Consider the following 13,361-nt stretch of genomic DNA (forward strand, 5'->3'; position numbering starts at 1 on the left):
AACTGAAAGCCCTACTCAGTATGAAGAAGGCATCCTTCATGAGGGTAAAGTAAAAACTGAATTAGTTCTTAGCACAAGTTACAACAAAACAGCATGAAGGAAGTGTGGAGCAGGATGAAGACTATCACTGGCTACAAGCAGGAAGAGGAGAACATGGAGAGGAAGGTAACAAGAGCAGAGCTAATGAATGAACTGAACAAGTTCTTCAACAGGTTTGACTCACTCTTGTCAGTTCAGCCCACCCCACATATGGCTAGCCTCTGTGAGGAGGTGGTTCTGGAATCCCAACTACCATCTGCACCCTACACTATCTTCCCTACAAAGACATCACACCTGAGGTTTCCAGCACCACCCTACCCCCAGGAATTTGTGTCTCTGTTGATCAAGTGAGGAGAGAGCTTTTGAAAACTCTGCATAAACACTGCTTCAGGGCAGATGGAATCAGCCCCAGAGTGCAGAAAGCATGTGCCAGTCAGCTCTGCTGATTCTTCAGCACCGGTTCTCTCTTTCCCTGAATTTGCAGAAGGTTCCCTAGCTATGGAAAACATCATATGTGGTCCCAGTGCCAAATAAAGAATATTCCAGTGATACCAAGGACTTCAGACCATTTGCTCTTACTTCATACATAATGAAGAACTTTGAAAGGCTGGTCCTAATACAGCTACAATCCCTAGCTTCAGAACATCTGGATTCTATGCAGTTTGCCTATCAGACACATAGGTGTCGAGGATGCTCGCAGCTACATGCTCCATAGAGCTTAATCCTACCTGGACAAAGCCCACACCACAGTCAGGATAAAGTTCGAGATTTCCATTCTGCCACATCAACTGGGGGCAAAGATCAAGGCTTTGAATCTTGATGCCCCCTACAATCTCCTGGACCATGGACTACCTGACCAACAAACCAGCAGTTTGTGAGGTTGTGGGACAGTGTGTCAGAAACAGTATAATATTGTGGATCACTTCAGCAAACTGTCCTATCTCCCTTCCTGTTCACCCTGTACACAACAAACTTCCAGCGCAATACCAATGCTCGCCATCTACAGAGATTTTCAGATGATTCATTCATCATAGGCTGAATTAATAATAGACACAAGTCTCAGTACAGGAAAGTTTTGGAGGACTTCATATCATGGTGTGAGGACAACAATTTGCAACTCAACTTCAGCAAGACAAAGGTGCTGGTGGTGGACTTCAGTAATACCAAGGAGACTCAAAGACCTGTCACCATTCAGGGGTAGAGCATGTAAGTGGTGTACAGCTACAAATACCTGGGTGTAAAATAAACAACAAACTGGAAACGTTCTATCAGTCCATAGTAGTTAGGGTGTTGTTCTACACTGCAGTCTCCTAGAGAAACAACCTACACTCAAAAGCAGCACAACACCCAAATTAACCTATTAGGAAAGCATGCCCCATCACTGGGTGAACACTGAACACAATGGAATCTGTTGTAGAAAAGAGGAAGAATGCAAAATTAAATACCATTATGAAAAATCCCCGCCATCCCCTGCAGGAGGTGCTCTCTTAGAGCACTTTTAGTCAAAGGCTCATTCTACCATGGTGTGCTAAGAAATGCCTCTGGTGGTCTTTTCTGCCCACTGCTATCAGGCAATTCAATGCTTTTTCCCAGGGCAACTGTTAAGTTTATTTTGAAATACAGTAATCCCTCGCTATATTGCACTTCGACTTTCGCAGCTTCACTCTATCGCGGATTTTATATGCAAGCATATCTAAATATATAAACGCAGATTTTTCGCTGTTTCGCGGGTTTCTGCAGACAATGGGTCTTTTTACTTCTGGTACATTCTTCCTTAGTTGGTTTGCCCAGTTGATTTTATACAAGGGATGGTACTGGTGGATGGCTGAGAAGCTAACTAATCAGATCACGCAGTTAAATTCCCATATGCTGATTGGCTCAGCGACGGAGTGGCGAATTCGATTCCGCAGAGTTAACCAGGAAGTCTCATCTCGTTTATTCAGCATCAACGTGTTTCGCTGTGTAAAGAGTTAACTTTTATGCTCTTTTGTGTTTATCTTTGTGTGTAGTCAAGCCCTTCATTATGGCCCCAAAACGATCTGCTCCTGCTACTGCTCCAGGGGCCGTGCCCAAGCACCAATAGAAGATGCTAATGACTGCAGAAAAGGTAAAAGTTTTGGATATGTTGAAGGAAGGGAAAAGCTACACCGCTGTAAGACGCCATTACGGCATCAATGAGTCCGCGATTCTTTTTATTTAAAAAGGAGGAAAAGAATATAAGATCTACAGCCGCAGTGTCCTTTAACCAGGGCGCAAAACGAGTTTTAAGTGGACGTAATAAGGCAGTACTCCAGATGGAATCTACTTTAGGGATTTGGATTGAAGGCTGCCAGAAGAAGAACAACGGCGGTGCTACACAGTCGCCTGAAGAGGCTCCTTTAGAAGAGCTGTAATGCTCTCCTTTGTTGTGCAGTAAAACTAAACTCATCGTTATCGGACAAGTCTTCTTGTCATTGTTGGTGAGTAACCATAATTAATTTTCTACGTACAGTACCTAGTACATGTACATACGTTTAGTGTCACTGTACACACATTTACTGTATACAATTTTTCTTGCATTGTACGTATTTATTGCTGGTGGCCTGTCTATCGTAAGGGCTGTAACATATGTGATATCGGAGATGCTCGATATCTTTAAAATAATATTTAGGTTTTACTGTATATAAACAGTGTGTTTACATACATAACTTCAATGAATCTTACCTAATATCTAAGAAAATACAAAGGGTTTATGCTGTATAACTGTGTGGGAAATGTTTATAAGAGTGTGGGAGAGTTTATAAGGGCTTAAAATATATAAAAATAACCATATAAACAGTTTTTACTTCATAGATTTTCACCTTTCCCGGGGGGTTCTGGAATGCGAGGAGGGATTACTGTACCTTTTTGAAATATCTGCACAATATAAATTTATTCAATTATTCTTTATTCTTATCTACTTATCAAGTGATTAATTGATTGACTTTATTATCTGTCCTGTGAATATGTTCCATGTTTTTTTTATGTTTCTGTTGCTGTATGCATCTGTATTTCCCCATGGGATTAATAAAGGTTATCTAATCCAATACATACTTTCAGCAAGGGCTGTCAACTTTTTATAACACATTAAGTTGACTTGTTCAAGAAATTTGAATTACTTGTAGTTTAGTGTTTGCATCGTGGGTTCCTTGGGCTGTTCAAAAACTACAAATGTACAATATCAAGTCTTTGGTGGCATTTTTAATGAGATTTTTGATTTACAGTGTACTGCAATGCTTGTTTTTTTCCCCCAAACATAATCCTGCTGCAACTGTATTTCACTGCTTCATCTAAAGATTGCCTCCATAATGCCTATTAAACTGTCTGGCTTGTATTTATTGTACGTGACTTGTGTTTGTAACATGAAATAAAAAAGGCATTGTTAACTAACTTAATTCTTGAGGTTTTCAATGTTTTGCTTTGATTAATATAAAACCCTATACTGCAACAGCAGCTGGACGTGGACATCTGACATTTCTACCCAACTGCAATCAGACTCATGAACAATCAGTAATCTTGTGTCACCTCCACTGCTATCTGCACATATACTTCTGCCACTGTCTCTACTTATTCTTAGGCCTCTGGTTTATTTTTTACTTATTTATATTAATTTTTTTGGTCTATGTTCACTGTTTGTGGGGGCACATGCAAGCAAGCATTTCATTGAACATGGTACTTGTACACATGACAATAAAATAAGGAATTGAAATAAAGTATCATTTGAAAAGAATGGCATCTATTTCAACCCAGTATTTGACTTGGTATACTCCGAAGAGTCAATGGAGAGTATAGACCAGTGGTCACCAAGTCACTCGCGAGCTACCAGTGGCTTGCAACCCCTTTCCAAGCAGCTCACCACAGGGTTAATGGATCCTAAATAAATTTGAAAATTTGATAAGTCAAATTAGGGGTGAGCGTTCTTTCAAAAAAATTATATCATGGTCCTTTGAACACAAAATCACGATCCACAATCTGAATTGCAATCTATCCTTTAAATGTGGCATACATTTAAGAGAATATCCGGACTCAAACTCATCAAGACCTAAGTAACACTTTATTTTAAATATCAAAGTTGAATTCAATTGTTTTCTTGTTCGCTAACTAAGTGGAGTTAAGGAACACGCACCAAAGCTGGCGAGTGAGTGAGGAGAACCAAGCACTGCGTGTTTCTCTGATTCACGCAAATAAATCAGTACCGCAAGCGAACTATGATACATAGCGAAATGAGAGAAGTCGCAAAATCAACCAGAATGTTCAAACCGAATTATAGAAAAAACCCAATCCAAATCCGTTAAGTATTTCTCTTGTGAAAAGTGGACAGACACACAGACAGAGAGACATTGGATTTTATATACAATGGTACCTCGGTATACGTTCTTAATCCGTTCCAGACCCTTTGACTTATACCAAACAGGACGTATACCAAATGAACTTTTTTTCCATAAGAAATAAATGGGAAAATGATTAATCCGTTCCCATGAAAAAAATCCTATTGTTATTGCCATATTATACATTGATGGGGTTGTATAAAATAATTTAAACACTGCTTAATACTAAAATACATAAATACAAAAGCAATTAGATGAAATAAATGAAAATTAGACTCACTTTACTTTTTAATAACATCTTTGTTTTTCACAATCGTAGATACCGTCATTCTCGGCACACGGTATGCAGCAGCCATGTCCTGGATACACATGCCAGCCACCTTCATACTTTTCAACAATCAATTCAAATTTACGCGAAAAAACACAAAATCATATGAAAATTCACAGAGAGTTATAGCGCAGGTTGTTCACTGAATGCAAGCAACTGCCGTACTGACGCTCGTGGGCAGTTGTGGCTTTGTCTCGAGAGAGGTAAACAAGGGTAGTGTAGTGTTCTCTAGACTAAAGTGGCCATACACTCAGAATAGTGTTTTGAATGCTGTTTATTTTGAACCATGTTTAACCAACTCTCCATACAGCGTGCCTTCTAAACCACACCCCTCCCTACGACAGTCATACATCTCAAAAGACGCAGACCATAGCAATCAACACTAGAACATAAAGCAATGGACAAAAGCATCATTGAACAATCATATACAACAGGTAGCATGTGGGTTGTTCACTGGGTGCTAGCAACTGCCGTACTGATGCTCATGGGCAGTCGTGGCTTTGTCTCGAGAGAGGTAAACAAGGGTAGCACGCGAGTCGTATTCCAAACAAAGGCCATATACCAAGCAAACTTTTTCATGTCCAAACTTACGTATACCAAGTTGGACTTATTCCAAAGCGGGCGTATACCAAGGTATCACTGTAATTTATATTAGTAAACCTTCAAAATACTGTGCAGTTAAAGTCTCAAAAGCATTCTCAGCATTCCTGGAGCTTAGTAGAGCCAGATAACTACAAGGATCTTCACCAAGCAGCTCTGAAAATGTCTGCTTTGTTAGGGTCTACATACCTCTGTGAGTCTGCCTTTTCTGACATGAATGTCATGAAATCAAAGTTCAGAACAAAAACATTTAAATGACTCCAAAATAGTGAACCCGAGTTGACCCCATGCAGTGCCAGTCATTTGACTAACACACATGCAACTGGACATGTGAATACTCTTGTGAAGTGAAACAGTGCCATGTAGCAAAATGACAAATGAATAAGTAATATATGTGTATTTGTAATTGCATTGTTTTGTTTTTACAGCTTTCATGTTTTAATTCAACAGTGTGAGATACACTAGAAAATGCTTACAGACATACAAAATACACTTGCAGGTGAACTAAATATTTTTGTGATGTTTTAATGCAAAATGTGAGTTGTGGACACCAACATTTTGAAAATGTTCAGCCAAAACAAGCTTATTCAGTTTGTTTGGGTTGAAATAAGTTATGAGAATAAATGCTAGAAAACATGAGTAGCTCTCGACCATTTTCATTTTGTAAAAGTAGCTCTCTCTTAGGTCGGAGACCCCTTGTATAGACGGTGACATCCAGGAACTCTATTCTCATTTAAAGCATGAATACAGGAAGGACAGCAAAAGAAATACTGCTACCTCTGTGGCTCCACTAGCCTGGATACACAGTTGCCAGTGGAGTTTTGCATTTAGGGTTCTGGGGGAAGAATGTGGCAGAGCGAGTGGCAGTGTAAGGTAGGGCTGGCGGTAAAACTATGCAGACAAAGGACTGGTGAAATGGTATGGGTTTTACAGAGCAGCTGAGAAGGGGGAAATCTCAATGCTCTGATTTGCACCTGAACCTCCATTTGCAGCATCAGTTTGAAGGAAAACAACCAAGAAATAATGTGGAGGCACATATAATGGACAGAGAACCACACAAGTGCTGTACTTAACATCTCCGTTGCATCACATCCCAGCACAGCACTCAGCAACTCTGTTGTGCCATCTGACAGTGAAAAGCTCAAAAACCATACTGATGTACCTCTGTCACTGGCCACATGGTTGCAACAGAAGGAAAGATCACCCCACCATTTCAAGTAGTTCTAAGCGCTTGCTGGGGAGAGTGACTTTGAATGGAGGGTTATGCAACAGTATTGACAAGTTGCAACTGCCTGGGGATTTAGTGTATTAACAGAAAACAGTTCTTTTAAGAATAGATAACTACCCACAGAGTGACAAAAAAAGCAAAGAATACGTTGGCACTCTGTGGCAGTACAACAGTATGAAATACTTTTTTTTTTTTTAACTGTTGCTAAGTAGCGTACAGTAATGAACAATGAATCCCCTCCCCCTTATAAAGATGGAAGAAAACTTTAATGAGCGCTGGGAATGAAAATGGCAAAACAGTGTGAGAAACCACCAAACTTTTTTTACAGCCAAGGTAAAAGTTAAACTTTGTGTCCAGACATGATAATTGCTTGACATTATTAACATAACATGTCTCAGTATTGGACTAAAACCATTTTGGCTGAGAGAATCTGAACCCTCCTGACTAACAAAAAACAAAAAAAAAAAAAAAAAACTTTATACTTTCTCGTATACTCAGATATGGGAATGGATATCTGAGAAGTAAACTACTTTTTAAATGTACCATTTACAACAAATCAAATTAAAAATATATTGAATAATCTCTCAATTATAAAAAAAAATCCTGGAGAGAAACACTTGGGCGTCAAGACGTGATCTTCACGTTAACATCACGGAAGACGCTTAAAAGACCTGTAAGGAGAAAGAGAATGGCCAAGGAGTGTCTCGCGGGGACCTTAAACATGAGACATTGTGCCATAAGATTGACCCAGGACCATCTTGCGATGACGTCAAACATCAGATTCTTGCAAGACACGCCCTACTTACAATTAATATCAAATAAGACAAAGGGCAGCAAAACATTCTGTCGTGTGAAGGATTTGAGCACACACGGATCCAGGGTCTCAGCGCATATAAAGCGTATAAGGACAATACGTTATAAGTGAAACATCAAGCAAAGAAGAAAGCAGCACGGAGAAAAAGAAACTCAAAAGCATCGGAGAGAAAAAAAAAGAGCAAAAAAGAAAAAATAATCTAGGTGCAAATTCAGAAAATGAGGAAAGTAATTATCAGCCCGTAACAAGTGGAATTGAAACAAAGCACATCCAATCAGGCTCTGAATTAAAAGACAGAGTAAAAGACAAAGTAGAACTTCATAAAGACGTTCACAAACGTTGGCACTATACACATGCAGAGCAGGTTAGAGATTATGAACGCAGAGAAATTCGAAAGGCTCAAAAAAAAAAAATTTGTTGCAATACACATATGGAGAAAGATAAAGAATATTAAAGTAGGGAAATTAAAAAGTATAAAAAAAAGAAAGTAAAGATCACAGTAGCACAAACAAACGAAAATTACTCGAAAAAGGGAAAATAATCACCACGGACCAGGTGTCACTGAAAAAAGCAGGACAAAGAGAGATCAGAAATAAAAGAGAGTAAAAAACAAAGTAAAACGTCATAAAGAGGTTAAAAAACAAGGGGGCCAAATGCATGCAGAGCAGGTTAGAGATAATGAAAACTGGAATTCAAAAAAACTAAAAAAAAGTAGGCATGAAACACATGCAGAGCAAGACACAGAATATGAAAGTAGAAAAAAAAACAAGTGTGTCAAAAAAAGAAAATAAACATTGCAGTAGCACAAAGAGAAATTATTACTTGGAGAAATAAAAAGGCGACTAGAGATTGAATATATGGACACTGGTGATATGTCGGACGTATGCAAATATTGTAAGGCTTTGAAGTTTAAGTCAGAGAATTTCAAAAATGGGGTTTAGCTTACATGCATTTATTGGTTACTTCGCAATAAAAATGATTAACTCCTGATGATGTACATCGCTTTGTCTGTGCTGAAATTCCAAACAGAGAAACCTATCCTGATTTATGGTACAAAGTCATTAAACACATCTCACTGACCTCATTTAAAAGATTCAGCATATTGGAACGTGAAAGATTCCAAATATTGTTTTTACAGAAGTTCTGAAATAAAAAGTGAAACTAATGTAATAGCAACAATTCAAAGAAAGAAAAAAATCTTAAAAGTGTGTATCAGGAAAACCAAACAAGGGAGGGTTGGCGAGCGAATCGAGCTTGGGGTGAAGCCCCCTAGTTATTATAACATTAAAGTTGAATAAATCAGACTCTGCAGCTGCATGAATAAAAGGCAAAAGTGGTTAGTAAAGCTGACAGAAATCCATGTTTTGTACCAAATATCTGTATGCAAAATGTGGTTAACCTAACTGAACGTACTCAAGTTATCGTGTTTACACACACAATTCCAAAACTTTAGACTCCGGGAGGTTTAAAACGTCGAGATTCATCAAAATCTCGAAAGTGTATTTTTGGAGAATTCCAACACTCTCTCTATACCTTCGTATACCAGAAAGTTGAAACACTGAAATTTGAACATGAGGCTGCACTGTAACAAGATACCTCTAGCTATGGCCGAGTTAGACACATTTGGACTGGCTTAACAAAGTATTACACAATCACCAAGCAAACATAATAGTCTTTCCCATGGTCAGCCAAAAACGCGAACCCATACACCAGAGAGTATTGTGACCGACTGGGTAACTGGCTACAGTCAGCTTTCCTGCAGTTAATTAAAGATGCTCTCACAGATACTGGCTACCGGCGACCCAGCATTGTATACAATTATAGTTACATGGAGCGTCTTAAAATATCTGATTATCAGAAATGTCGATTCCATGAAAGACATGTTAATTAGCTAATGCTAAAAAATTGCAAGGTATTTAACGTAGGAGACAAATATGAGGAAATCATAAAATAAGAACACAATTTCTTAGTAAATAAAACGCCTACTCATATTGAAGAAAAACTAAACAGTAATATATTCACCTAGAATATGAATCACTGGAAAAATATGAAAATGACCGATTACAGAAAACCTTAAAAAAAAACATGAAAATTCGACCGCAATCTGTAGATTATCGATATGTATTTTAGTTAACTACTACTCTGATATAAGTATTAGATTAGAATTATGGTCATTGTATAAACATCATTTTATAACTGACAGGAACTAATTGGGTTTTGATAACGAAAGGAGGGAAAGTGTATCTGCTCTTTAATGAGTACAAGTGTGGTGTAGGAGTTACGACTTGACCTTCAAACCCTGAGGTTGTGGGTTCAAATTCGGCTACTGAGACTGCGTTAGAAAGCCATTTCACCTGCTGGGTCGTGGAAGAAACGTAAGCAATAGTACCTCACATGTCATGAGTTGCCTTTAGTAAAATTGTCAGCCTAAGAAGTACATGTAATGTATATAATTCATGATGCAATGCGCTCACCAGTCTTATGAAGCCGAATCCACGATCTCTGTTGATAAACACCTCGTTTGCTTCTCCGTATTTGGCAAACAGCTTCTTGAAATCGTCTTCTGTTATATCGGTGGGCAAATTACCCACAAACAAACGACAGCGTTGAGTAAAGGTCTTCTCACCGGGCTTCCTGAAATTTTTTAAATCCAAAGTAAGACCGATACATTCCCTATCGCCGGTTTCACCGCCAGTCGCCATTATTTCCTCCATGTTTGGATGAGCCAGGTCCTGATCCTGCAGCTTTGCTTGCTCGGACGTCTCGAACTCACGCTTTGAACCTTTCATATTAGATGGGCCTGAATTATTTTGAATTTTAACCTGCTTCAAATTTCGATTTGCCATTATAAGAACAAATAAAGAAAACGCGATACGGTAGGAATTCCCGTAACTTTCACAACGAAAGGATTTTGTAAAAGCTTCTGCTCACTTCTCAAGATGGCTACCTCAAAACAGCGCTTTACTGCAGCAAGTGTGACGTGAAGGCCCCTCCTCCGATGGCATATTGGTGGTGCTTTCGAGGCAGCGCGGTCTAAGGTCATGTGACTTGTTTCGTTTATATATGGCGTCTTCAGGTACAGTACAGTGGTTTATGAGGGAATTGCATGGCACTAATTCTGCACGATTAATGTGTTACGGTGGTAATTCCAAAATAAGTTTCATACATGAAACTCAAGACTAACCCAACTTAAACCTTGGCCTTTTTTTCAACATTGGTAAACGAATCAATTGGTAACGAGATGATACTGCACATTTGGCTGATTAAAGTTTTATTGCCAATATAACTAAAACTTAACGTTGAATTTACAGGCATACATGATTTAATGTATTAATTTAAAAAATATAACTGTTATGCAATGTAATACTTTAAGTTATGCAAAATATCTTAATACAAATGTTGATCTTAATTTATTTTGGTGTAAATTTTAGATTCTAAAAATAAGCCTTTTGTCTTGTATGAGGGGTGTTCAATTATAAACCGGAATTTTCACTTTCTGTTCTTATAAAGAGTGCAAGGTAGACCTGACTCATTGGACAAACCAGTGCATGTTTGAACTTATTGTTAGTAGTGCTAACTGCTCCTTTCCCTTTCCTGTCAGTTGTATTAACGCGTCAGAGCAGAAAGTACACTAGTGGTGTGCAGCAAATTATTATTACATTTTTGACAAATGAAGAAGTCATTACATCTCAGATTTATTAGAGACTCAGAAATCAGTTTGAGGATGAGTCTGAGTCTCAATCAGAGGTGGGCAGATTTAGTCTTGGAGGGCCACAGTGGCTGCAGGTTTTTGTTCCAACCTAATTGCTTAATCAGAAGCACTTATTGCTCAAGTAACACTTCTGCTTCACTTTAGTTGTCTCACTCGTTAAGATTTTGAACCCTTATTGCTTATTTTAGTCTTAAACAGTTGTAGTCTTGGTTTTTAACTACTCCTTATTAGCAATAAGGTGCAAATGAAGAAGAAACCAGCATTTCTCCATTTAGCTCGTTTCCATTTACATCTGTGTGTATTTATCATGCACTATTGGGTTTAATTAAATACTTGGAAGGAAAGTGAAGAGAAAAAAGTGAAGCACTGAGAAAAACATGTCTGCTTTAGACTTCAGATCATTTGGATGATATCCTTAGAAAGGAAAAAAAATCTAGGATATGAGAATGACTTGACATGGCAGAGTTAAAGCACTAGAAAGCCATGAAATTAAATAATTGACAATGATTGGTTTTTAATTAAGCAACTGGGTTGGAACAAAAACCTGCAGCCACTGCGGCCCTCCAGGACTGACTTTGCCCACCTGTGGCTAGGGCGTATGATTGGTGCAAATCATTCAGAGAGGGACTCTTTGGTCCACTTAAGGAATTTTTAGGAGGGAAGAAATTCAAGTCGAATGAGGAGGTTATTGATGCTGTGCAAGAATGAGTCAACATGCAGTCAAAAGACTTCTACTCTTCTGGGATTAAGAAGATTCCTGAACACTGGAACAAGGGTATTGCAGTGGCCGGAGACTACATAGAAAAAGTCGTTTAATTGTATTCAACAAATAAAGTGTAGCTCATAAATTCCTGTTTATATTTGATCGCCCCTTGTAATATAGGTTTTGGGTTACTACAGAAGGAAATGAAAGTTATGTTGTAAGTATTAATCAATATAAAAGCTAAACATATGCACTTTGTGCATTTACTGTTGTAATGTTTAATGTTACATATTTTGTTTTATTCGTTTAAAGCAATAAAAATAACTTTGAGAAGAATATTTTAAGCTGTTTTATGGGATGGTTTATATTGTCATTGACCAATGCACTTAGATGACATAATAGAAAATTGACGTCTTCATTATTTTTTTGTTTTACTGTTTAACTTTATATGATCACAATACAAAAATAAACTGAACTGAACTTTAAGTACAATATCAACATTTGTTGCACCTTATTTATTTATTTATTCAGAAGATTTATATATCTAAAGCAGTTTTTGAATCAGAAGTGTACAGAAACAAACCTGAGAGAACTGTTCACATGCTAAATCACAGCATAATGTGGCAATGAATTAAACTGTCAAAATATATCACAAGGTAAACTGAGAATGAAACTATATTCAGTACAGGCCAAAAGTTTGGACACACCTCCTCATTCAATGTGTTTTCTTTATTTTCATGACCATTTACATTGGTAGATTCTCACTGAAGGCATCAAAACTATGAATGAACACATGTGGAGTTATGTACTTAACAAAAAAAGGTGAAATAACTGAAAATATGTTTTATATTCTAGTTTCTTCAAAATAGCCACCCTTTGCTCTGATTACTGCTTTGCACACTCTTGGCATTCTCTCGATGAGCTTCAACAGGTAGTCACCTGAAATGGAAATGGAAAATGCAAATAAAAAAAACAATTTTTAAATTAATTTAGACTTTTATTTCATTGCAGACTTTATGAAATTAAAGATATTTCATGTTTTGTCTGGTCAACTTAATTTCATTTGTTAATATACATCCATTCCTGTATTTCAGGCCTGCAACACATTCCAAAAAAGTAGGGATGGGTGCAAATTAAGGCCAGTAATGTGGGAAAAGAATTAAACAATATTGTGGTTTCAAACAGTTTACTTATCTGTTTATGGATTTTCAAACAAATGAGGCAGAGTGATGAAATATATGAAAGAGTTGATACGAACACATCTTTAGTAGGCATATTAGGAGTAGTATTTAATGACTGCAAGCTTGAAACTGTGACTCCAATCCACATCAAGATAGACAAAAACAGATAACCCGTTGTTACTGACCCTGAACCCATGACAAATAAGTCTTACATCAGTATGGTGTACTGCAAAATAATGTTAACCATACTCAAAAATAGTTATTAAAACTAAGGAAAGTTCATGCAAAGCTAATCCATCTGATTTTTGAGCAGGAATGAGGAGTTCTAGACTAAAGCAATTCATATGACACAATAAGGCTTTGTCCTAACATTCAGTTACACCACACCAAACACCAACCTTCGCCCTTTT

General features: G+C 37.7%; 1 protein-coding gene across 5 annotated transcripts in view; it reads right to left on the reverse strand.

Annotated features, from left to right (window-relative positions):
- Positions 1 to 10,339, reverse strand: part of pspc1 (paraspeckle component 1) — a 139,098-nt gene extending 128,759 nt beyond the window's left edge. For 3 of the 5 annotated variants that reach the window (XM_039743995.1, XM_039743994.1, XM_039743993.1), the window contains exon 1: positions 9,830 to 10,201. In XM_039743995.1, coding sequence (XP_039599929.1) covers positions 9,830 to 10,201 — 372 coding nt within the window. Of the gene's footprint in view, positions 1 to 9,829 lie in introns of all 5 variants that reach the window. The other 2 variants (XM_039743996.1, XM_039743997.1) reach the window with 1 other exon arrangement.
- Positions 10,340 to 13,361: the final 3,022 nt, after the last annotated feature.

The sequence above is a fragment of the Polypterus senegalus genome, chromosome 2, assembly GCF_016835505.1.
Source record: "Polypterus senegalus isolate Bchr_013 chromosome 2, ASM1683550v1, whole genome shotgun sequence".
Classification (NCBI taxonomy): Eukaryota; Metazoa; Chordata; class Cladistia; order Polypteriformes; family Polypteridae; genus Polypterus; species Polypterus senegalus.